The 24,261-nt window shown below is 36.0% G+C and overlaps 2 protein-coding genes across 7 annotated transcripts; both read left to right on the forward strand.

The window, feature by feature from the left end:
• Window positions 1-4,997: 4,997 nt before the first annotated feature.
• On the forward strand, window positions 4,998-14,185 carry LOC110782293 (homeobox-leucine zipper protein ROC5). 3 transcript variants are annotated; one of them, XM_021986414.2, is made up of 9 exons: window positions 4,998-5,244; window positions 5,788-6,092; window positions 6,707-6,824; window positions 6,918-7,565; window positions 8,743-8,844; window positions 9,178-9,393; window positions 11,920-12,094; window positions 12,557-12,930; window positions 13,337-14,185. In XM_021986414.2, the coding sequence occupies exons 2-9, from the start codon at window positions 5,794-5,796 to the stop codon at window positions 13,703-13,705; spliced, it is 2,301 nt and encodes a 766-aa protein (XP_021842106.2). In that variant the 5' UTR covers window positions 4,998-5,244; window positions 5,788-5,793; the 3' UTR covers window positions 13,706-14,185. The 3 variants fall into 3 exon arrangements, with proteins under 3 accessions (XP_021842106.2, XP_021842104.2, XP_021842105.2); XM_021986412.2 differs by having other exon boundaries at window positions 4,998-5,225; XM_021986413.2 differs by having other exon boundaries at window positions 4,998-5,225; window positions 12,560-12,930.
• Window positions 14,186-14,960: 775 nt separating this feature from the next.
• LOC110782480 (protein ROOT PRIMORDIUM DEFECTIVE 1) lies at window positions 14,961-22,901 on the forward strand. 4 transcript variants are annotated; one of them, XM_056838311.1, is made up of 4 exons: window positions 14,961-16,582; window positions 17,292-17,431; window positions 19,413-19,520; window positions 21,572-22,901. In XM_056838311.1, exon 1 carries the CDS (start codon window positions 15,062-15,064, stop codon window positions 16,439-16,441), a length of 1,380 nt encoding a protein of 459 aa, XP_056694289.1. In that variant the 5' UTR covers window positions 14,961-15,061; the 3' UTR covers window positions 16,442-16,582; window positions 17,292-17,431; window positions 19,413-19,520; window positions 21,572-22,901. The 4 variants fall into 4 exon arrangements, with proteins under 4 accessions (XP_056694289.1, XP_021842347.1, XP_056694290.1 ...); XM_021986655.2 differs by having other exon boundaries at window positions 17,299-17,431; XM_056838312.1 differs by having other exon boundaries at window positions 17,302-17,431.
• Window positions 22,902-24,261: the final 1,360 nt, after the last annotated feature.

Below are 24,261 nucleotides of genomic sequence, written 5' to 3' on the forward strand. Positions count from 1 at the left end.
GTAATATTTCCGGGTATATTTGTATAATGTTTTGTTGCATGGTTATTGTGTTCATGCAAATTTGAATGTGTATATTTGTTTGAGGATCACTTTGAAAATAACCGTGGCGCCGTGCCGGATGAGGCAATGAAATTGTTTTTGAAAAGGGTCAATTCAAAAGATCGAAGAGATGAAAGTAAAAGTATATGAGCGCTATTTTCACCTGATTTTCTATCATTTGAATTTTAATTTATTATTAGTCTTTTTTTTTTTAGTAAAATTGATATTAATAAAGTCATTTTGATAGGTTAAAAAAATTATGAACTAAACAAGGTCGATAACTTCACGACAATATTTAATTTTCGAAGAAATTATAATATTTTAAGTCAAGGATAAAAATTGAAATCCTAAAGAGAGAAGAAGGGGGGCGGGTGAAATTTAATTAGAGAAGTGATATATTAATTTATTCATAATAGAAGTTTTTTAACAATATAGTTTTGAAATTACAGTCTTGAACTTCACGAGCTTGTTTTATTTTAATTTATTTTAGTTGTGGTCTGGACAATTAAATGGGTAATTCTTTATTTTGCGCAATGAAATTACCTAAACTTATTTTTTATGGGTCTAAATTGTCAAGAGTTATTTTTTCTCGAAATACTTGAAAATAAGCTAGGTAAACACGAGTTACTACGTTCATAACAAAACCTAACTGAAATTGGAAAGAATGAGTGAGAGGAAAGTGAGTATAACTTAAGAATATGAAAAAGTAATACACATTGGTTGGTATTAATATATACCTATTATGTCATTTATGCCTTTTTATAGGATTATGAAACTTTTGATTTTACATAACAAGTATGATCACTGCCAAAAAGTTAAAATAAAAGCGTTATAAACCTACTATCCCTTGAAAGTCCGGGACTACACATTTTGGGTCATAATTGTGGTGTCATGCCATCCACGATTCCACGAGCCATAAATTGGAATACTTGAAACTGACATCGATGACCATTTTTTTATAACTATAGATAACAATCACCTATAGGTCAAAGAATTTTCTAGTCATTGAAGATCTAACTAAAGTTTTTAAAGTTCGTCAAAACACTAATACTCCGTGATTCAAGCGCCCACAAAGATATCGACATGTATACACCATTAAAGTGCGCAAAAAGTTGTGGAAAAGAATATCATAGATTTTAGATATCATTATATGTACAAAAGATACTCAGTTAATAAAATTTATGAAACGTCAGTCTAATAATTTTTAGATAACCACGCGCATTACAACTTGTCATAGACACGCGCCAATGAAGAACATAGGTAATCACACACATGCATATGTTTTTATAATAAAGAAAAAACTTATATTAAATTCATAATTATTACATATACTTAACTAATTAGTAGTTTAGTACAATGATATACTAGTACAAGTACTTAAATTCAATAAAAAAAAATATCATGCAAAATTGCTAATTATGTGACAAAAGTTACAATTTCGCTTGTACATTATTATGCTCCTTCTTTTATAAGTAAGTCAAAAATCTCCTTGTAGTTCTCTCAACACCACTAAACGAAAAAAATAAATTCCTCGAGATAATAATAAATATCTCCAACTTAAACATTCTTTTACTCAATTCTTCCATAGTTTTCCAACCTAATTTCATATATTATCATAGGTTGACACTCGGTCGTGTTATTTGGACCATAATTAAAGACAAAATAGGCTTGTTAAGAGTTCACATAACCTTAATTATGCCACGTGATTAAAAATAATTAATTCCATATATGCAAATCACATTACTTGTATGCACCAAAAAATAAAGATCACATTACTTGTGCTTCTTATTTTGCTTTTATAAAACGATCTTCGTTAAATTTGCGCATATCTCTATTTTACAAACCAACAATTGAAGCGTTAAACATTCAAATAAAATACCTAAAACACCCTTACTCAATTTTTTTATTTATTTTTTTGGGTTTTGAAATGTGAAGCATGCAACCCGTATATTTAAATTTAGTTTCCTTTGAAGCAACCACAAGTGTTTTCTAAAAGCCATTTAATAGGGGATATCACGAGAAGATTTTGCACAATCACAATGTACATAGTAGCATCCAATGCAAAAAAATACAACTAGATGATGCAAAAAAAAGAAAAAAACTTTTTTCCTTAATTATTTTTGTAGGTAAAATCCAAAATAAGTTGAAAGAAGGATTTAAATTTTGGATGCAACAAAAACAATAAGAAAAACATGATTTGTGCACCAAAAAGGTAATGGGTGTAACAACTTTGGTAACATTCCCTAACAATAAGCCATCACTTAATCCCCTTTCTTAATTTAGCTTAATTTCTTCCTATCATGGTTATTTACTTCCTATTGCCACTAATCACAAAACTAGTCTACTTACTACGGAGTAATCAGTATTCCTTCCTATTCCATAATGTTAATATGACGCCCACTTCCTATTATTTCCCATCCGTTAAATGATTGCTTCATAACCAAAACTCCCCTTTCCATATTATACGTAAGTAACTTGTTTAATCCCTACGGCCCTACCTGATTGCAATGTAGCTTCTCCAAAACCAGAATAATAATTGACCGACATCGATAACACCATGAATATACATACTTACTTAATCCCCTTTCTTAATTTGGCTTATTTACTTCCTATTATGGTTAATTTACTTCCTATCATCATTGCTCACTAAACCAATATACTTGATAATTACGCTAATATCAATTGAGGTTGACATGAGTGGTTAAGGGCCTCTTGCTCCTTAACCAAGGTCTCGGATTCGAGTCTTGGGAATGAAAAAAATCTCAACTGGGAGGGATGCTGCCCATCGAGGTACCCATGCAAACTCCCACGGGAGATTACCCCGCCGAAAGCGGTGGGAACTCCTCGTAGTAGAACCAAAAAAAAATAAAATTACGCTAATCAGTATTCATTCTTGTTCCATATTGTTGATCCAACGCGCATCTTGTACCATTTCCTTGTTGTTAATGATCGCTCCCTAAGTCTCTATCCGATTCCTACTTGATTGTAATATAGATGATTTCGCCAAAACCAGGATAATAACTTAGTGACATTGATAACACTCTGAATATATACTTTCTTAATCACCTTTCTTAATCTAGCTTATTTTCTTCCTATTATAGTTATTTACTTCCTATTATCACTAATCACTAAACCCGTCCGTTCAATGATTACACTAATCAATATTCTTTCCTATTCCATATCGTTAATCCAACGCCCTCTCCTTATTCCATACGTAACCCTGTTTGATAGCAATGCAACTTCGCCAAGCTTAGGATAATAATCGAGTGACATCGCTAAAACCGTAAACACTTACTCAACCCCCGATCATTATCATCATTTGTTATCGGCTAATGTCAAAGACCTCAGAGTGATCAGTGAGTAGTTATTATTTGGAGAGTGAAACACAAACGCTTATGTTAGGGCGCGTGAGAGGTGCATGAGAAATTGAGAAGCATGAATTTAGGGGAAAAGAGGGGTCTTGTGTGGGACCCAATTTAGTTTGTCAAAGATGAAACGGCCCTATTTTTCTCTCTCTTCTCCTACGCTGACTTTCTCACTGTCCATTTTTGTCTTCAAAATCCAAATTTTCCTTTTTTTTTCTTTCTATAAAAATGCAGAGAAGAAGCCATTGATAACAGTGAAGAAACAGAGCACTGATCCCACAAGAAGAGAGAGAAAATTATATTAAAAAAAAATTAAAGAAAAAGAAATCTGAATATTTTAATATTAGATTTCTTTGACCAAAGGGAATCATCACCATTGAAATTTGTAAGTAAGTCAGCTATTATTATGCTAAGCTAAATCATTTTTTATATTTTTTATTTTTATTTTCTCCCCTGTTTCTTCTTCATCTTCTTTTTTTTATCCCCTTTTTGTTTGGTTTTTATGTTGTCCATACTATGTTGCTCGATTCGGATACGGTTACGTGTTCAAGTGTCTTATTCAACTATTTTGAAAGTTTACGTTATTCGTCTTAAAAAGTTGTTAAGCATTTTTTTATGGATTACATGATTTTGGTTAGGGTGTTTGTTCTGGAGTTTGGACATAACAACTTGTTCAAATGTGAGATTCCACTATATTTCATTCAACTTGTTCAGGATTACGATACTCGTTTTGGACACGATAACATGTTCAAGTGTCTGATTCGATTTATGTTATGTTATTAGGATTGAGTTACTCGTTTCGGACAAGTATATCTTTTGTACAAAAGAAATTCACGATTTTTGCTAGGGTGTTTTGTTCCGGCCATGACAAGTTGACAACTTGTTCGAATGTGTGAGTCACCCGACTATTTTTTAGACTTATGTGATTTGGTGTAAGGTACTCGTTTCGGACAAGTATCTTTTGTACAAATTATATTTCACGATTTTGGCTAGGGTGTTTGTTTGTACCAAACACGACAACTTGTTTGAATGTGTCTGATTCAACTATTTCTCATTCAACTTGTTCCCGATTACGATACTTATTTCAAACACGACAACATGTCCAAGCATATCTAACTACTATATTTGCACAAACATTTTCATGATTTTAACCTAAAACGAAATGTCAAAACTCGTAAAAAGTTTACTCGGCTTTTCAAGTAAAATGAAAAGTCTGAGTAACGAGTCCATTTCTTACTATACAAACATTTTCACGATTTTAACCTAAAATACTAGAAGGTTAAAATTTGTAAAAATTTTACTCGGCTTTTCAAGTAAAATGAGGAGTCCGAGTAACAAGTCCACTTTTTTTTTAACTGTACAAACATCTTCACGATTTTAACCTAAAATAGAAAGTTAAAAATTGTAAAATTTTTACTCGTTAACTTTTCGGGTAAAATGAAGAGTCCGAGTAGCGAGTTCATTTCTTACCGTAATCTGTATATCTAATTAAAAATCAATATTTCTATCTCTAAAAAGTTTTTGTATGGATCTTCACATGCAATTGGGGAGATAAAAAGGGACCACGAATCTTTGACAATTGACACTCCATACACTCAACCAGTTCTTACACTGTTTTCTCTCTCTAGAAAACAGAGTCTCTTCTGTCTTTCTCCTTCCTTTTCCCCTCCTTTCTGGGTGTTGTTTGGCTCCCATTTCTTACCCCCTTCTCGAGGATAATAAGAAGGGGAAAAAGACTAAACCACCCCCCTTTCTGAGGTCCGTTTGGCTTTGGTGTTCCTCAACCAGCAACTGAGGAAGTTGTGTAACACTTTGAAAATGGTACTTAGTATTTTCTGAGGTATTTCATTTTTGATGCAATCCAAACAAAAAAGTTTTGCCCTTTTAATCATTTTTGTAATCCAAACAGAACCCAGAAACAAAAAAGTTTTCCCCTTTTACAAAATAGAATCCAAACAAGGCTTTGAGAAATAAAGATGTGATCTTTTTTTATTTTTTTCTTTCTTTGGAGAATCTTCTTGGTCATTTTCAGGGGATCTGAACTTCTGGGGGGTCATTTTCATGGATTAATATGATTCTAGTACTTGTATTTTTAATAAAGTTTTTGACTTTACTATTGTAGCACTATTTTTGTTTTTGTTTTTATGACTATTGATGATGTTTTCCCCTAAACCCCATTTATAATTTGTATTTCACACGAAAAAAAATCACTATTTTTTCTTGGACTACACTTGGAAAAAAAACATGCAAATTTGTAAAAAGTAAAATGACATTTACGGTTTTCTGACCCTAATTTTCTGTCATTATAATTTGATTTTTTTTGGGTATTTTTTATGATTTTTTATGAATTAATTAACTTATATTTATGCTTGGGGATTTGCAGGGAAAAATGGAGAGGCAACAAGAAGAAATGGGATTTTATGGGGATCAGTTTGACCCAAACAACATAATTATGGGAAGGGATAATAATAATAATAATAATATTAATAATAATAATAGCAATAATATTAATAATAATAATAGCAATAATATTAAGGAAGATTCTGGAAGTGAGAACTATGAAAGTGTCTCAGTCTCAGTTGGGGATGTTCCTGAGCCTGAACCTGAAGGAGCTTCTCAAATTAAGACCAAAGGAAGGAGGAAGAGATATCATAGGCACACTCCTCAACAAATTCAAGAACTTGAGAAGTAAGCTCTCTTTTCTATTTTTTTAGGTTGTTTGTTATTGTTTTTTCAATATTTGGTGCAATTGTACGTTAGAGAGAGGGTCTTTTACAAGAATTTGCGTTCTGGTGGTGGGGTTATTGGAGTAAATTTATGATCTTTTGAACTTTTTTGGGTGTTATATAATTACTGTTACTATCAGACGGTCTTTTGCAAGAATTTGCGTTCACATGGTGGGAGGTTTGGAGTACATTTATGATCTTTTGAACATTTTTAGGTGTTATATAACCACTATTATGTCACACGGTCTTTTACAAGAATTTGCGTTCTTGTGGAGTTGTGGTGGGGGTTTGGAGTACATTTATCATCTTTTGAACTTCTTTGGGTGTTATATAATCAATGTTGTAAGACGGTGTTTTACAAGAATTTCCGTTCATAGGGTGGAGGGTTTGGAGTACATTTATGATTTTTTGAACTTCTTTGGGTGTTATGTAATCAATGTGTTATTGCAATCTAGCTAAAATGGAGTGTTTAGTTTAATGAAGTTATTGATGTTTTACCTTTATGATTATTATGGTGTAATTAGTTTAAAAAGGTGCTAATGGTGTAATTATTAACCCTTTTAATTGGTTGTGTAGTTTCTTTAAGAACTGTGCTCACCCAGATGAAAAACAAAGGCTGGAAATTGGAAGGAGACTGTCATTAGAGAGCAGACAAGTTAAGTTCTGGTTTCAGAATCGTCGAACACAGATGAAGGTAAACAATTTGTTCAATCGAGTTGTATTATTATTTATGCTATGAATTTGTTTAATGAAAGTGTGACATAATAAAATGAATGTATATGAACAGACACAAATCGAACGACACGAAAATGTAGCCCTTAAGCAAGAGTATGACAAGCTTCGAGTTGAGAACATCGCGATGAAGGATGCTTTAAGAAACCCAATGTGTCAAAACTGTGGAGGTCAGGCCATACTAGGGGAAGTATCCATGGAACAACACCATTTAAGGGTCGAGAATGCCCGTTTAAAGGACGAACTTACCCGTGTTTGTGCTGTTTCCGAGAGGTTCTTGGGCAAACCCATAACAGATTTGGTCGGTCCTATATCAATCCCGACTTCAAACTCAAACTCAAACTTGGACCTATCCATGGGTCGAGGTGGCCTAATGAGTTCAACACCCCCGTTACCCTTGGGACTTCATTTGGAAAATGGGGTTTCAAGCAATTCTACCATGACAACGGAGTATGAGAAATCGATGTTTATGCAGGCTGCAATGGCGGGTATGGATGAACTTCTTGGTATGGCTCAGACTGATAGTCCTCTTTGGTTTAAAGGGTTGGATGATGGTAAAGAGATGCTTAATCATGAGGAATATATCAAGAAATTCTCGACTTTTATTGGAATGAAACCTTGTGGTTTTGTTACCGATGCTTCAAGGGAGACGAGTTCAGTGTTCATTTCTAGCTTGGAGCTTGTGGAAACCATGATGTTCCCTGTAAGAAAAACCTCTTTAACTTTCGTTCATTTCACGTTCTTGCATGGAAATTAATTAAACTTTTCCCTTATTATAGTAAAATTCATGATCTTTAATAGCCTTGGAACGTTGTTGTGCAAATTGCTTAGCATGTATCATGTGTGGATTTTAGCTTCTTATTTAGATGGTTTTGGTGTAATCAACGCGTTTTGGAACCTTGTTGTGCAAATTGCTATTAGCATGTATCATGTGTGGTTTTTGGCTTCTTATTCAGTTGGTTTTGGTTTAATCAACGCGTTTTGGAACCTTGTTGTGCAAATTACTTCAAAATTGTTTCATTTTAATAGTAAAATTCATGATTAATAGCCTTGGAAGTTAGAACCTTGTTGTTCAAATTGCTGAGCATGTATCATGTGTGGTATTTAGCTTCTTATTTAGATGATTTTGGTTTAATCAACGCGTTTTGGAACCTTGTTGTGCAAATTGCTTAGCATGTATCGTGTGTGGTTTTTAGCTTCTTATTCAGATGGTTTTGGTTTAATCAACGTGTTTTGGAACCGTGTTGTGCAAATTACTTCAAAATTGCTTCATTTTAATAGTAAAATTCATGATTAATAGCCTGGAAGTTGGAAGCTAGAACCTTGTTGTGCAAATTGCTTAGCATGTATCATGTGTGGTTTTTAGCTTCTTATTCGGATGGTTTTGGTTTAATCAACGCGATTTGGAACCTTATTGTGCAAATTACTTCAAAATTGTTTCATTTTAATAGTAAATTTCATGATTAATAGCCTTGGAAGTTAGAACCTTGTTGTGCAAATTGCTGAGCATGTATCATGTGTGGTATTTAGCTTCTTATTTAGATGATTTTGGTTTAATCAACGCGTTTTGGAACCTTGTTGTGCAAATTGCTTAGCATGGTTCATGTGTGGTTTTTAGCTTCTTATTCAGATGGTTTTGGTCTAATCCATGCGTTTTTGGAACCGTGTTGTGCAAATTACTTCAAATTTGTTTCATCTTAGCTAGCTTTGTCTAGACTTTGGTTTCACATTATCAGTTCAAATTAAATTGTACTATCAACGTGACAATCATGCACATGACTGAATAATGCTCCAAAATATTTTCCTAGCTAAGATTGTTATACCATATGATTTGTTTTATTCTCCAACTCTGAAATGGATTTTGTTTCTCCAACTAAAAGAGGCAATGGCAAGACATGTTTCCATGCATGATTAGCAAGGCCGCGACTGTGGAGGTTCTTTTCAGCGGCGCTGGTGGCACTCGTGATGGTGAAATTCAGTTGGTATGTTTACTCTACACGAACATGGTTGCTATTTTCCACTCTTAGGGCTTGTTTGGTTGACACATGGGAATTTAATTCCTATAGGAAGTACTAATTCAAGGCAAATTATTTCCCTTATTCATGGGAATTCACTCAAGTTGTTTGGTTGACAACATGAGAATTTTTACTTCTTCCATTTTTACTTTTTTATGTCAACCAAACAACTACCCTGTTTATAAATTCCCATGAATTTCCACTTCTCCCGTTTTCATTTCTCAACCAAACAACCCCTTTAGCTAATCTGTTGGATGTTGTAAACTAATCATGTTTCATGTTCATGAAATCTTGTCCTAGATGAATGCGGAGTTTGTGTTTCCCTCACCTTTCGTGCCTTTCCGGCATGAGAAGATACTGCGGTTCTGCAAACAGCATTCCGAAGGCATGTGGGCCGTGGTTGACGTTTCTGTTGACATGATCCGAGACCCATCGTTTTCAAGGTCCAACAACATCAAGTGGAGGAGACTTCCTTCTGGTTGCATTGTCCAAGATGTTGCTAATGGCTATTCCTTGGTAATTACTACTCCCCTTCACAATTCTTTAATCTTAAGCAATACTCTAATACTAGAGCTGATCAAAATCAGCCCGGCCCGACCAGAAATTGGCGGATTTTGGACAGAATACCAAGGCCCGGTTACCCGGCCCAAATTTTATATATTTTTTTGACGGGTTTTGCACAACGTAAAACTACACTTCTAGTTATAAATTTGTCTCGCCTCAAAAATGGCCCGGAATAGCGGGTTTTGGGCACACAAAAGCAGCCCAAAACCAGGCCCGGCTTGACATAATGCGCAGATGAGCCCGACCCGAACGAGGCCCGGCCTTTGATCAGGTCTATTGACTAATACTATAAAAATAAGAATAATTGCAGCCTTTTTAGACATGATAATTATGATCTCAGGATTAATTTACCAGAATGAGAAGCTTGTACTAGTAAATGATATTTGGATCATTATGTCGAGTCTGTCACGAAATTTCCGTTTTTATTTTATATTTTTTTTATAGTTTTTTCACTAAAGGTGGCATACTGTCCGGGATTTCTCTGAATCAGAGAAGAGTTAGGGAGTTTCTGTAGCTGTAAGGTTCGAAACTTGTACGGCTTCTACATTTGTTTATCAGCAGGAGTAGATGCTTATTTTCATTTTTTAATAATGCGGTTTCAACTCTCGAAGCAAAGGGTTGCGTATTGTCTTCACTTAATAATTAATCTCACTTCTTCTTTAATATATACGCCTATATGGGTGAGGTCATAGACAGTAGCGGATCTAGAAATTCTAGGTAGCGGAGTCACTATCTAAAAATTGATGAAACTTCAACTAAAATTATGTATTTTTTTAAAAAAGTAATGAAAATTGAACTAAAATTGAATTTTTCTTGTTCCAAGTGGGGTCAAGGACCATCCTAAAGCACCAGTGGCTTCGCCACTTGGCATAGAGGTGGCAGACGGGTTGTATGGATGAGTTCTGGTACGCGAGTTTCCTAGGACAGGTCATATTGTGTTGAAAAATAACTATTTTTCTTTTCTTTTTAGTGATACTCCGTGCTATTTTTAGTCTGAAATCGGGTCATCCATTTTCTAGTATAGTTGAGTTTTTAGGTCACGTGATTCGGTTGGGATGGTCGAGTGTGTGTCATTTTTGTCACGTGTAAGGATATCTCTTTCCTTTTTTTATTTTAAGTTGGTGCTCTTCGTTATGAAACTGTAAAAACAATTTCTTATTTGATCATTTGTGGAGGGAAAAGTCTAGGAATTCACATCTTTTGGCTGGAATAAAATAAGCATTTGATGTTTCTATTCTGATTGCAGCCTATATTTTAACTTGAATATTGTATTATTCAAGAAATCAGATGAACTGGATTTGGGTTTTAATATGCCATCTTGGTCCATGTAATGCGATTTTGCTTCCATTTTTATTTTTCTGAAGGGGCAAAGAAGGGAAAACAAGTCACTGGATTCATTTTGTCAAACTCTTTAACAAACTTTTTTTGTTATTTTAAAGATTTGTCTGCAAGCATCTCGTTCCTTGTTTGCCTCCTCTGCCCCGTGCCTTTGATTTCCGTGCCATTTCCTCCTAGAGCGTCTAATGTGCTTGCTTAAAGATATCATTTCATGTTTCTGAAATGTATTCAGTATGTTTACGTAGTGTGCAAGATAATCCGCATGAACAGTGGTGGTCCCACAGAACTATGTGGACTCAACCGGGGTTTTTGGGCCGGGCTTGGGCTTTGGTCCAAACCATTTGAAACCAGGGTTTGTCTAATTTGCTTGCTTAAATGTTTCATTTCATGTTTTTGAAATGTATTCAGTATGTTTACGTTGTGTGCAAGATAATCCGTATGAGTAGTGTTCCCCACAGAACTATGTGAACCGAACCGGGGTTTTTGGGCCGAGCTTGGGCTTTGGTCCCAAACCATTTCAAACCGGGGTTTAGAGCGTCTAATGTGCTTAAAGATATCATTTCATGTTTTTAATGTATTCAGTATGTTTACGTAGTGTGCAAGATAATCTGTATGAACAGTGGGCCCACAGAACTATGTGCACTGAACGGGGGTTTTCGGGCCGGGTTCGGGTCGGGCTTTGGTCCCAAACCATTTAAACAAAACCTTAATATCCCGCGAATAAAAAGTTTTTCCTGATTGTGATACATTATTACTTGAAATAATCAACACTTTCCTTGCTTAATATCCCGCGAATAAAAAGTTTGATGATCAAACATTGAATTTTTCAGGTTACTTGGATTGAACATGTGGAATTTTTCATGTCTAATGTGCTTGCTTAAAGATATCATTTCATGTTTTGAAACATATTCAGTATGTTTACGTAGTGTGCAAGATAATCCGTATGAACAGTGGGCCCACAGAACTATGTGGACTGAACCAGGGTTTTCAGGCCGGGCTCGGGCTTTGGTACAAACCATTTAAACAAAACCTTAATATCCTGCGAATAAAAGTCTCTTCTGATTGTGATACATTATTACTTGAAATAATAATCAACACTTTTCGTGCTTGAACCATGATAAAAAAGATTGAATTTTTCAGGTTACTTGGATTGAACATGTGGAATACGATGAGAACTGTATCCACCAACTGTATCGACCGTTGCTGCGATCGGGAATGGGTTTCAGTTCTCAAAGGTGGCTTTCGACCCTACAGAGGGAACGGGACTGTGCTGCCATCTTCATGTCTGCTAGAGTTCTTCCTGATGACACCACAGGTTCTTTTTTTTCCTTCTTCTTCCTCAGTATTCTGACAATAGCCTTAGGCCGGGCCGGGCCGGGGTTGGGCTTCAATACGCAAAAACTCATGCCCAAGCTCGTAAAGCTAGGTGCGAGGTTATCGGGCCGAAACAGGTTTCGGGCCGGGTTTGGGATTTGATATATAAAAAAATGCGGATTTTGAGGCTGATGAAAATTGCAGCAGTAAAAGCTCAACTTTCTTTATTACATTTGCAATTGCGATAAATTACATGGAGTATAAGAAAGCACTTAACTAATTTTAATTACATCACATATTATACAAAATTTTAGAAGGTTTAAATGTGGCATAAATTTGGCGGGTTTTTCCGGGCCAGGCTCGGGCTTTGGTCTTAAAATGCGTATTTGAGGCTCATGAAAAATGCAGCAGTAAAGCTAACTTTCTTTAATTATATTTGATAATGATGTGTTTTGTTGTGTAGTAGGAGTTGTTACGCAAGAGGGAAGAAGAAGCATATTAAAGCTAATGAGGCGAATAAGCAACAATTTCTGTTCGGGCTTGTGTGCGTCATCTGCCTGCCGGTGGGAGAAGCTGCAAGTCGGAGGGTTGGGTGCTGATGTTTGTGTCATGAGCCGGGTCAGCATAGACGAGCCCGGTGAGCCCTCGGGTGTGGTGCTTAGCGCCTCGACTTCCGTTTGGATTCCGGTACCGAGGCAGCACATATTTGACTTCTTACGAGATGAGAAACTCCGTGGGAAATGGGACATCTTAGCCAATGGTGGCCCGATGGAAGTGATAGCCCGCCTTGCCAAGAGCCATGATGGGAATAACTGTGTTTCCCTATTATGTCCACCTGTGAGTTTCAGCTTATTATTGTTCAATGATTCCATTATATTGTATAGACCTGATCACCATGAGCCCGGCCCACTGACCCGGCCTAATGAACAGTGGGTTCGTGCAGAATTTGCAGGCCCGTTTTCGGGTCCGGCCCGGTGTTTAAACCTTCTGGCCAATTCAAAATTGCAATTCTAGTTATAAATTTGACCTGGCCCGAAAATGGCCCGAAAGGTCGTTATTCTGGCCCGAAATAGAGGGCCTGGGCAGAAAAGACTGACCTGAAGTTTGGCTCGACCCGACCTACCACAATGACATTTTTTGTGAATGGCGCGGCCCGAACCCAGCCCGAACCGCAATTTGATCAGGTTACATTGTAAAGATGACTGATAATTTCACGAACTGATAAAATCGCGATTTTTTGCAGGCCGCTCCAGCAAGGGAGAGCAACATGCTGATACTACAAGAGTCGTGGACAGACCGTACAGGTTCCTTCATCGTATACGCGCCTGTTGACTCAACATCAATGGAGACGGTCCTGAGGGGCGGAGATTCTGACTATTTAGCTCTCCTGCCCTCGGGTTTTGCAATTGCTGATGCGCCTATAAACCCGAACGGGCTTACATTAGCCCATGACAGTGGCCCGGGAGCAGGAACTGGTGCATCTGCATTGACTTTAGGGTTCCAAATCCTGGTCAACAGCCTCCCTACTGCAAAACTGACAGTGGAATCCATCAATACTGTCAATGATCTGATGTCCTGCACTATTCAGAAGATCAGAAATTCCCTAAATTGACAGCTTTTGCTAAAAAAGGAAATTTTTTGTACATGTTCATAGAAAACATCATATAGGAGGATTTACGGTTACATGGGGAGTTTTACAGTGGTGAAGATTCGAGTCAAGAACGAACCTTAGGCAATGTAACGTGCTGTTAGTAATTTTGTGCTGGTAAGTTCGGAATATCATCAGTGACTCAGGTTCGGGTATTGACTCATTCTAATTATAGCAAAAAAAGCCGGAAACTTTACATTAACGTTAGCTGTTTGTTTCGGTGTTCATAACGTTCTCGACATGGTTATAGAAGAGTAGGAGATAAGTGAAGAAAACAGAATGCAGTTCATGTTTGTGACTGCAGATGTTTTCAGAATTAATTCTGAATGTTTTATAGGTTTTTGAGACTAAATGAGCTTTTTTTTTTCCTTATAGTTGTGTGTTTAAAGACTGCCAAATTTGGTGTAAATTTATTATAATTTTGGTTTTTTGTTAGGTTCAAAATTCTGAATGTTTTGTAGGTTTGAAACTTGATGAGTTTTGTTTATCTTATTTAGTTGTGTTTAAGACTGCCAAATTTGGTGTAAATTTATTATAATTTTGGTTTTTGTTAGGTTATGTTTTGGCTATTAAAATTGTATTGTTCCAATGTCAAAAAAAAAATAAAAAAATAAAATAAAATAAAATTGTATTGCACTATAATGGTTTTGCGCGATGCATGTTAACTAGTTTAGTTATTAAAGTCTCGAGAGAGTGGTATCTAAGACCTAAGATCAAATCTCGTTTATATCATTTGTCTTCCGTGGCTCTCTCAAGACCAAAAGAAAAAAGAACTTTTGGTCATTGACCATTTTTTGTGCTTTTGTGAATCTCCTCCATCCTTGAATAAAATGATTTAAGAAGAATATATTGCTGTTAAGTTGCAGAGGTGAAGTTGTGCCATCTTTTATTTCGCCGAAAAGCATGAATTTATAGTGTTGTGTAAATTTTGCTAACCCTTGTAGTTCCAAATTCTCTCTTATCCCAAATCCATCAAAAACTGGCAACGCCATACGTCTGGGTTTTTAATTGAGTTAGCAAAATAAAGCCACAAACGCTGCTCACGGGCAAGTCAACGAAAAAGTCCAGTCAATGACCGAAAATTTATTTTTGATTTTCTTTTGCAAAAAAAATTTACATAACGTATGATTTTAAAATAAATAAATTATATAAGATTATTTCTCACAAAATTTGAGTTACAAAATGTTTTTATTGCCAAATTTACCTAAAAATTATTCACTTCAGTAAAAACAAATTCAGTTCAAACTGTTTGATTCGAACATATGCCATTTTCCCACTCTGCAAAACCCTAAACCCTTGCCCAGAAATCCTCCAAAGACGATGAACTATTTCAACAACATTCGGACAACCTTCAATCACATCCAAACCCTAAAAAATGCGCTTAATTTCACAAGACCCATGTCCCAAAAATCAACTTCAATCCCCAAAAACCAGGAAAGAATGCGAGACCATGCTTTTGATAATTACATGGAAATCGAGAAAAAGATGAGAAAAATCCTCAAATTCCAGGAATTAATCATCGATCAACCCCACCAATCCATCCCAGTTGCGCGCCTCGACTTCCTTGCTCGACGTATTGGGTTCAAAAGAGACGAAGCAGGCAAGTTTGTTCTTAAATTACCTAAAGTTTTTGAAATTTATGAGCACCCAGTTCAAAGAATACTTTATTTGCGATTTACTAGGAATGCCCTTTTGCAAATTGAACAAGAAAAACATGCTATTGATTCCCAATTACCTGATGCTGTTACCCGGCTTAGAAAGCTTTTGATGTTGTCGAATTCGGGTAGGCTTTATCTTGAACATGTTAGGATTGCCCGTAGAGATTTCGGGTTTCCGGATGATTTTGAGTACTCTGTTGTGCTTAAGTATCCCCAGTATTTTAGGTTGTTTGATGCTGAAGATTGTATGAATAAGTACATTGAGATTGTAGAGAAAGAGCCGAGGTTAGCTGTTTGTGCTGTTGATAGAGTTAGGGAAATTGAATACAGGAAGAAGGGTGTTAGTGAAGAAGATATGAGGTTTTCATTTGTTGTGAATTTCCCACCTGGGTTTAAGATTGGTAAGTATTACAAGATTGCAATGTGGAAGTGGCAAAGGATGCCGTATTGGTCGCCGTATGAGGATGTTTCGGGGCATGATTTGAGGTCAATGGAGGCTCAGAATAGGATGGAGAAACGAGCCGTGGCGATGATTCATGAATTGTTGTCATTGACTGTTGAGAAGAAGATTACATTAGAGAGGATCGCGCATTTTAGGGTTCCCATGGATTTGCCTAAGAAACTTAAGGATTTCCTTCTACAACATCAGGGGATGTTTTACATTTCCACTAGGGGGAATCAGGGAAAGCTTCATACTATTTTTTTGAGGGAGGCTTATAGAAAGGGGGACATGATAGAGCCGAATGATGTTTACTTGGCTCGAAGAAGATTGGCTGAATTGATCCTGGTGAGTCCCAGAAAGGAACCTTTGGGGAGAGAGTTGGTTAGTTATACAAGGCATAGGGATGATGCAAGTTATACAAGACGTAGGGATAATGTAACTAGGAGTGATAAAGAGCAAATGAATGACAGTGAAAATTTAAGGGGAGGTAGAGTGGGAGGGCAAGATTTGGGCTCAGAGTCAGACAGTGATGGTGAATCAGGTTACAGTGATGAGGATGAGGATGGCCGCCATGTTAGGGACACACGAGCTGCTCGTTGAACTGAGTGAATTGGAATGTTCTTATGAATGTTCCAATTTTCTTTCTGTACCTTGTTAGCTTCGTGCCTGGTGCTAACTGACATAGATTGGCCAGATTTTTGAAGGAGCCGACAGTCTCTTGTTGGAATGTTATTTCGAAAGGTAAGTTGCTTAGCATGAAAACATGGCATTGTGCCTGTAACTTGGTCCTTTTACATCCTCTATCACATGTACAATATACTGAAATTTCTCTATTGAGAATCTATCTTTGGCAGTTGCCGCATATTTCTGCTGCTGAACTCTGATTCTTATCTGAGTGGTTTTAGACCTTTTAGGCTTGTGTATTGTTCTTTTATGTCTTACTTGCCTACTGCCACTGGTGAAGGTAAGACAAGTGAACCAATGGTTTTATTATGGAAGTATTCAGTCATGCAATAATCTGTATTTATAGTGGTGCTTGCAAACATTCATTCTGTTGAATATACTATTTTGTTCTGAATGCATCCTACGCATTTTGATCTAGGCTGTTCCTAAACGCAGTTCTGGTGGTTTTCTGTATGCTTGACACGCCCCCCCCCCCCCCCCCCCTAAAAAATCAATCGCATGGATCCTTGTTTTCTTCATCTGAACGTTAGTGTGCCGCCTTGAATGCCTTTGGAGGATCCTAAACTCCTAGTATATTAGTTGTTCATGCTATCATATGTGAATAAGAAGTGATTTGTTGACAGTGTGAAATTTAGTCTTTCAGAAAGCAATCTCTTTGCGAGTTAAGCGAGAGATAATATTGTGTTTATCTGGAAATCTCCAGAGCCTACTGTTGTTTAGGCTGCAATAGACTATTGTTATTGATGGTTGCTGTTAAATTTGTGAGACTCCAGCAGCTTTGATTCAGAAGACTTCATGTTCAAGCCCAGAGTTCAGTGTTCTTTTGAGTTTTTATGAAAATATGGGGCTGAGAGCCTGAGCTAATCTTGAGGGTCTCACAAGTCACAACATCACGGTTTCTGTAAGGTTAATTTTCCAAACATGTCTAGTGATCCATCTTTTTAACTGTGAATACAATGAGAATAATAGCTCCAGAATTATTTATCTTTCTCTTATTTGAGTTCTCATTTCATACAACCTCAGTTGGAACTGCTGTCCATGTTTATTATTTGCAAACTCTCCTCTTCTGCCCAGCTGTCTCCATTTCACCTTACCTTCAGATGGTCCATACTTACAACAGCCTTACTCTATGTGGTTTGAAGGATTACCAAAACATGCATAGTAACTAAAAGCAGGCTGCTTGGAAGAGGGCCAATATACAGTATCTTATGTACTGAAGTTTGTTTATGACACCAACTATGTGGGATTTTGTTACCTTTTTGTCCATCTTAGCATGTTTTGTGATGATCCTCATTAGTTTTTGAGATAAACAACTGCACGAAAATTTCTGCTCTTGTTCTTGTTCTTTTAAGTAAGTTGTCATTCGTGTTACCCTGGGAATAAATCTGAGAGGTCATATTATGATAGAGGTGAACATTCCTTTTGATTTGATTTTATGCTGGACAGAAAAGACAAAAACTCATGCTTATGCTCCATGTCTAAAGGCTCCCTATGAGTTGGAGTACCCACTTTAGTTTATCTAGTGTATCATGCCTTGCTTCTGCTCTTGGTTTCATTATTAGCATTAGTTACTTTTACTATGGTTTTTGTCTGTTGTATATTTGTATGTGATGCTTATGACATTTTGCTAGCAGGCCCAGCATTTCCCCCCTTGTAATATTGGTCTGGGATTCGACAATGATATTACCGAGCTCTTTTCTTGTGACAGAGCTTGGTATGAACTTGTGAATTGCCTCGTGTATGTATTAAGATTCTCAGTAGATGCTTCCTAATATGTTAACAAATTAGGGGAATCTATTTTCTTCTGTCAAAGCTAGCTTGTTCGATCTTTTAAGTTAGGGAATTCCCTGTGTCTTAACGCGCCCCCTTGAAGTGAGGCGCACTTAATTACAAGTATATAGTCGGGTGAAAACATGTGCATCTCAGTGCATCGAGGTGTGCGTTATCTATGTGGCCTTGCCTAGACTGAAAACGGCACATGACCCATGTTGCCTTGCTCCTAACTCAATGCTATAAAAGCAAATTACTGACTCGGCCCTGCCTTGTTGGCTTGGATGAATATTATTCTTCACCTTTAGTATAGACATACACTGTGTAATGGTTTTGTATAGGGGAGTGTGGTAAGGATACAATAATATACCCCTATTTGATCCTTTTTATTGAATTTTTTTATGCTTGATTTATGATCAAGGAGTGGATACATTTTTACGTTTGAACTTCATCCCCTGTTGTTAATTTGCACTCTGACTCATGCCTTCAAACCTTCTGTTGTCCTTTTACATAAATTGATCATGTAGTTTGCCTGATCTCTATAATCTGAGTAAAATCCATTCTTTTACTTCCCTTGTTATAGTCTAAAATGTTCCTCTTCAAAGACTTATAGAGTGGTGTTGTTTTGATCTAAAGTTGTGATGTGAGTGCTTTGTCTCCATGAAACTCTTTCTGGTTGAGGAACGAATGAAAACCTTTAATGTTCATCCAATAATACAGTTTCCTAATATTTTGTATGATGCTTGTATATGAGTGTTACTTGGTGCTGAATCGTTGTAGACTGCATGACAGAGTGAACTTATTCATTATGTGGTCTACTAATGACTGCAGTTTTTCTAAAGCTTGTAGCTCATTGACATGTTTCGTGAAGGATTTTTTTTTCAACCTTTGCTTGCTGGTGCAGATTTCCTAGTGTATAGATTTTTGGATTTTCTTTTTCTTTTCTCCGCCGAAAATAGTCAATATGTATTGATTGTACTCAAATGTGGTGTTTTTATTAAGTTTTTGTTTCTGTTTCTTGACTTCTTAGTTTAGTTTTTGTGAAAGTTACATTCTCAAATCGCGTAACCAATGGAATTTTTTATTCTAATACAAATTTAATTATTCAATATTTCAGGGGAATGTTGGAGAGTATTGCTTGTCTACTCATACAGAAATTAACAATTCAACGGTTGCAAATTGCAATGCTTGTCCAGGAAGAAATGAAGTGTGATACTGACATGAGGTATTGTTGACTAACTTTATTATTATTTAGTGATCACGAATTGGACTCTATCTTCCATTTTATATTGGTTATCACTTATCAGTAAATAATCCATCTGTGGTCGTGATTTGCTTTTGTAGCATTGAGTTAGGCGTAAAGCTAATTACCTTGTCAAGTGTCAACCATGATATGGACGTCTTAGAGTGGACTAGATGTTTTACCCGATTTATCGGCTTAGAAAAATCTTCAAGCCGTAATTCTTATTATAATATTGACTTTTCTACTCTGATTCCTACAAACATGCATCGCCACTACTGATGTTTAAAATGTGGCATTACAGAAATCCTAATTTTTTTAACTAACTATTAGGACAAGCCACTATATTTTTGACCAGATTGCTCTCATCTAATCTGGTGGGCTACCCAAACAGAAAAATATCACTTATGTAAATTGTCACAAAGCAAAGAACATACGTGGGATCAAGTATTTTAATTATAGGAGTGGTGAATCTGTGTAGTGGTTATACCTAATTCAAATATTAAACTCTAGGATAAAGTTTAATCTTCCGATTGGGATAGCAAAGTGAAAATGACATTTGAAGGTTGCATTAGAGTCTTAGACCGCGTTTTCTTTGACAACTGTGTGAAAAATTATCAATTTAGTCTATAAGAAATTAACTTTTGTACACTACTATTATTTTTAGTAGGACTATTTGGGTCTAATACTAATGTTAGAATAAGTGTAGTTGATGCTTCTATTAAGATATTTTGTAATTGAAGTATGGTGTATTGGTGTGTATGCCATTGAGCTGCAATTTTCCAGCGTATGAGTGAGTATTACCTGAAGGCATTTTTTTTTATTCTGCTGAGGCCTGCATGGTTGCCTTCGTGCGATCTCCGTAAAGCTGGCCATCATGCTGTGCCATATTCCTTCCATTTAGCTGCGGATTAGTTAATATTTAAATATGTAAATTGTTGAATCACGTTGTTATTCTATTGACCAATCAGATTGAAGGGTTTGTTTTATATTTAGTACTACCTAACGAATGCAGTCCGTGTATCTAAATCTAATGCCCTAGTCACCCCTCGAACCGCGAACCAAAAAGCGTACTATAACATGAAAATGGCACATTTTTGGTCTTATTTAGCATATTAGGTGGCAAATTGCGAACCCGTACCCAATCAAATACCAGCAAATCAAGTAACGTTGGATACAGTATTAGACATTATTGTATTGCCTATGACTTGATCATACACTCCTTGAAAACCTAAATAAATTTCACTTTTGACTGGGTGATGAACTTTTATTCTCTGTAATGATATGATCCTTAGCCTGTACTGTATAAAGGGAAATAAAAGGTTTTTAGGTACTTGTAGAAGGGGACAGGTTATAGTATATATAGATAATTCACAGTTTGATGCTAATTTACCGAAAGTGTTTCAAAGTAGTCTTTACAGTACAACAGTGGAATTTGGCAATCATAAGGGGAAAGCAATGTCGATTGGTTGTGAACTTGTGATCGTAAGTTTTCAGCTAGAGCTTAGATAGTTAGATGCATTCATGTTGTTCATATTGTTTAACAACTTTCATCTTTTATTTACAATGTGGATTGGAAGAAATTGTTAGTTTTTAGCTAGAGTTTATACACAATCATGTCGTTGAGATTGTTTAACAACTTCCTTCTTTTGTTTAATTTCTTTGAAGAAAACTTTCCATGAAGAGTGTGGTGGTTTGTATTTTAATCTAGACCTAGCTACTCCATATAAGTGATAACCTATTTAATCACTGTCCAAAGTGGTGAAGTAAGAAGCTAATGATCACAGATTCCAAGCTAATGCTCCATTACCAAACATCTTTTTCATTATTATACTTTTCCATAACCACTAATTACCTTAATTTATTATGTTAACTAAATTTTATCACCATTACCTTAATTTATTACCTTGTACTAAATGAGGTGTACTGAATACCAAGCAAAAACAGGGCCAGGGGCCCGGGGGTAGCCCGTGGCTGTATTGTATTTTACTTCTTGTTTGTAAGTACCTTATTGACTTGTTTCTTTGTTTTTGTAGCTTTCACGAGCGTCTACGGAAAGAGAAGGCCTAAAATCTTTAATTTAGAAGTCAAGAACGAAATCGGAGTCCGGGAATTCTGGATCATATTCCGCATATAGCCATAAACCGTTCAAGACTTTAAGAAGACCCTAAATTTGGCTATAAGCAACAATCCTGTCTGATGCACATTGCACAAAGGTCTGTCTTAGCACTTGTCTAGCTGATGTTGAGCTAGCAGGGGTGAAATGTCGTATACAGTTCTACAGAGCAAAGTATTGCAACTCGCAAGGGCACTATCGACATTTCGCCCCTGTAACTGTTGGGCATTTAGTCGAACTCTCTATAGCAAACAATACCGTCGTTTAGGGAAATTGCGGATATAAACCCTATGTTACCTGGTCTCTTCATTTTACCTCAGATACCCATGTCGGATCCCGTAAGGGTACTATCGACATTTTCCCCCTTCAACTGTTAGGCATTTAGCCGCTCTCTATTTTTTTTTGGTTTTACTACGGGGAGTTCCCACCGCCTTCGGCGAGTGGACTAATCTCTCGCGGAAGTTTGCATGGTACCTCGATGGGCAACATCCCTGCCGGTTGAGGTTTTTTCCATTCCCAAGGCTTGAACCAGAGACCTTGATTAAGGAGCAAGAGGCCCTTAACTACTCATGCCAACCTCAATTGGTATTTAGCCAGACTCTATAACAAACAATGCCCTTGTTTAGAAAAAACCGCGGATATAAACTCCATTTTACGTGGTCTCTTCATTTTACCTCAGATACCCGTGTTGAATCCTGGACCACTTTAACAATTCTTTGGACCAGAATCATGCTATTTTCCCACAAAATAGTGTCACGTACCCGTGTCCGATATGGGTATCCAAGTCCGGTTAACAGAGTATAAACCAAAGGGAGTATTTTGCCTAAAAAGTCAAGATTATGTAGCTGCTCTTTTGTCCTTGAATAATTTTGTAGGGCTATATTGTGTGCACATGCGCAAAGGAATCCCAGGTTTTCGTTTTTGTGTTTGTGATTTTTGTATCAGGTTTCAGAAACCAAGCTGGACCTACACTTTTTTTTACCAGGAACATTGAGGTCTACATGTTCTTGTTGATCTTCAAAGGAATGTGTTTAACAGCCAGATTAATTGATTAATTATGTTTTAAAAGAATGATCAATGTACTATTTTGATTTTGTAATTATCATTGGATACCTTAATTGTTAATGTAATTACGATGCGCGATTTTTGGGTGTGTAGATCACATCCTATATGTACTAATTGTATCTCTATGAAGCTAGATCCAAGTTGTGAATCTAATTATTGAGGATCTATAAATTTGATTATGTCTACATTTTTTTCTTTTCATTTTTCACAATTAGGGTAGAAACATTATGATGTTAATGGTGATGATTACGCGTCCAATTTGTTAATAAAGAGTGGTTTAAGCAAAGGTTTATGTTAGATTCCTTTACTTGATAGTAAATTTTCATATTTTATTACCTTAGATAAATTAGGATACAATCGTGAGAGAAGACTATCATAATTTCAATGTATTTATCTTTTTTACTTTTTAAATAAAAAGTTTTATGTTAAATGTGAGGTGATATCATTTTTGTACGGGGTTATGAATGACTATTTTTTGTTTAAGGTAATGTAAACACGATCGCTTGACATGGTAGACATTTGAATCTTGGATCTCGGGGGGATTTTAACCATTTAAGCTACGAGAAATAGAAAAAATGGAATAATTTGTGATATTTCTTTATTCTTAAATAAAAGGGAAATTATTCGACACGGCCATGAAAATGATGTTGGTATTGGAATAATAATATTATCTGAATTAGTATTTGGGAACTAATTCTAATATTCCCCCTTTTCGAATTTAGGACTTATTCTAATTTGTACTTCCTCTTGGGAATTAGTTATCCTAATTGCATTATGGAATAACATCTCTTCCATTTTAGGTTATTAACATTTAATGTTTAACTTCCATTAGGTACTTTAATTTGCAAACTATATTCCATAATAAGGCATTTTGTGAGCACAAAGCACATCAAAAGTACTACGACAAAATTACTCTAAATAAAGCAAATGATTCTAGCTTCCTAAAATTCTTAGGGTACTTAATACGACAAGAGTGTTAAATTACATATAAAAGGTACTAAATTAATTTTGATTACATTGCATATTATATAAAATTTTAGAAGGTTTAAATGGGGCATGGATGAGTCAAATTTACCTAGTTTAGTATCATACTTGTTACGTGGTTTTCCTAGTTCAGGTGAGTTACAAAGTAAAAGAATATTTACTTGAGAAGTATCATATTCTTGCAAGTGGATAACGTAGCTTTTATTTTGAAACCGACTGATCAATATCATACATCTTTAAGTTGAAGTAGTGTATTAGTGTACATCATGTTTGATGTAACACAACTCTTTAAAAATATATATGGAGTAGATTGAAAGTCACAAAATACAAACGATTGTATATAAAAATGTCGTATTATTATACTATGTCCTCTCTTTCTATGATTGGTTCATTGTGGTTATGACAATCAAATTGGATTAACTAACATAATAAGTTGGTGAAACTCACCTTGTGATTTGAGGTCACAAGATCGAGCCTATTAACTGTACTATATTTAGTACTGACTCAAACATTGACCTACGTAATCGGACTAACTGACCTTACTTCCCGAGATAGGTGATG

The sequence above is a fragment of the Spinacia oleracea genome, chromosome 3 (assembly GCF_020520425.1).
Source record: "Spinacia oleracea cultivar Varoflay chromosome 3, BTI_SOV_V1, whole genome shotgun sequence".
Taxonomy (NCBI): Eukaryota; Viridiplantae; Streptophyta; class Magnoliopsida; order Caryophyllales; family Amaranthaceae; genus Spinacia; species Spinacia oleracea.

Excerpts from the sequence above, each read along its gene's own strand:
- LOC110782480 (XM_056838311.1), top strand. The coding sequence starts at position 15,062 with ATGAACTATTTCAACAACATTCGGACAACCTTCAATCACATCCAAACC.
- LOC110782293 (XM_021986412.2), top strand. Across the intron at positions 6,093-6,706 it reads CAAATTCAAGAACTTGAGAA|TTTCTTTAAGAACTGTGCTC; the intron begins GTAAGCTCTCTT and ends TTGGTTGTGTAG. Across the intron at positions 6,825-6,917 it reads ATCGTCGAACACAGATGAAG|ACACAAATCGAACGACACGA; the intron begins GTAAACAATTTG and ends GTATATGAACAG.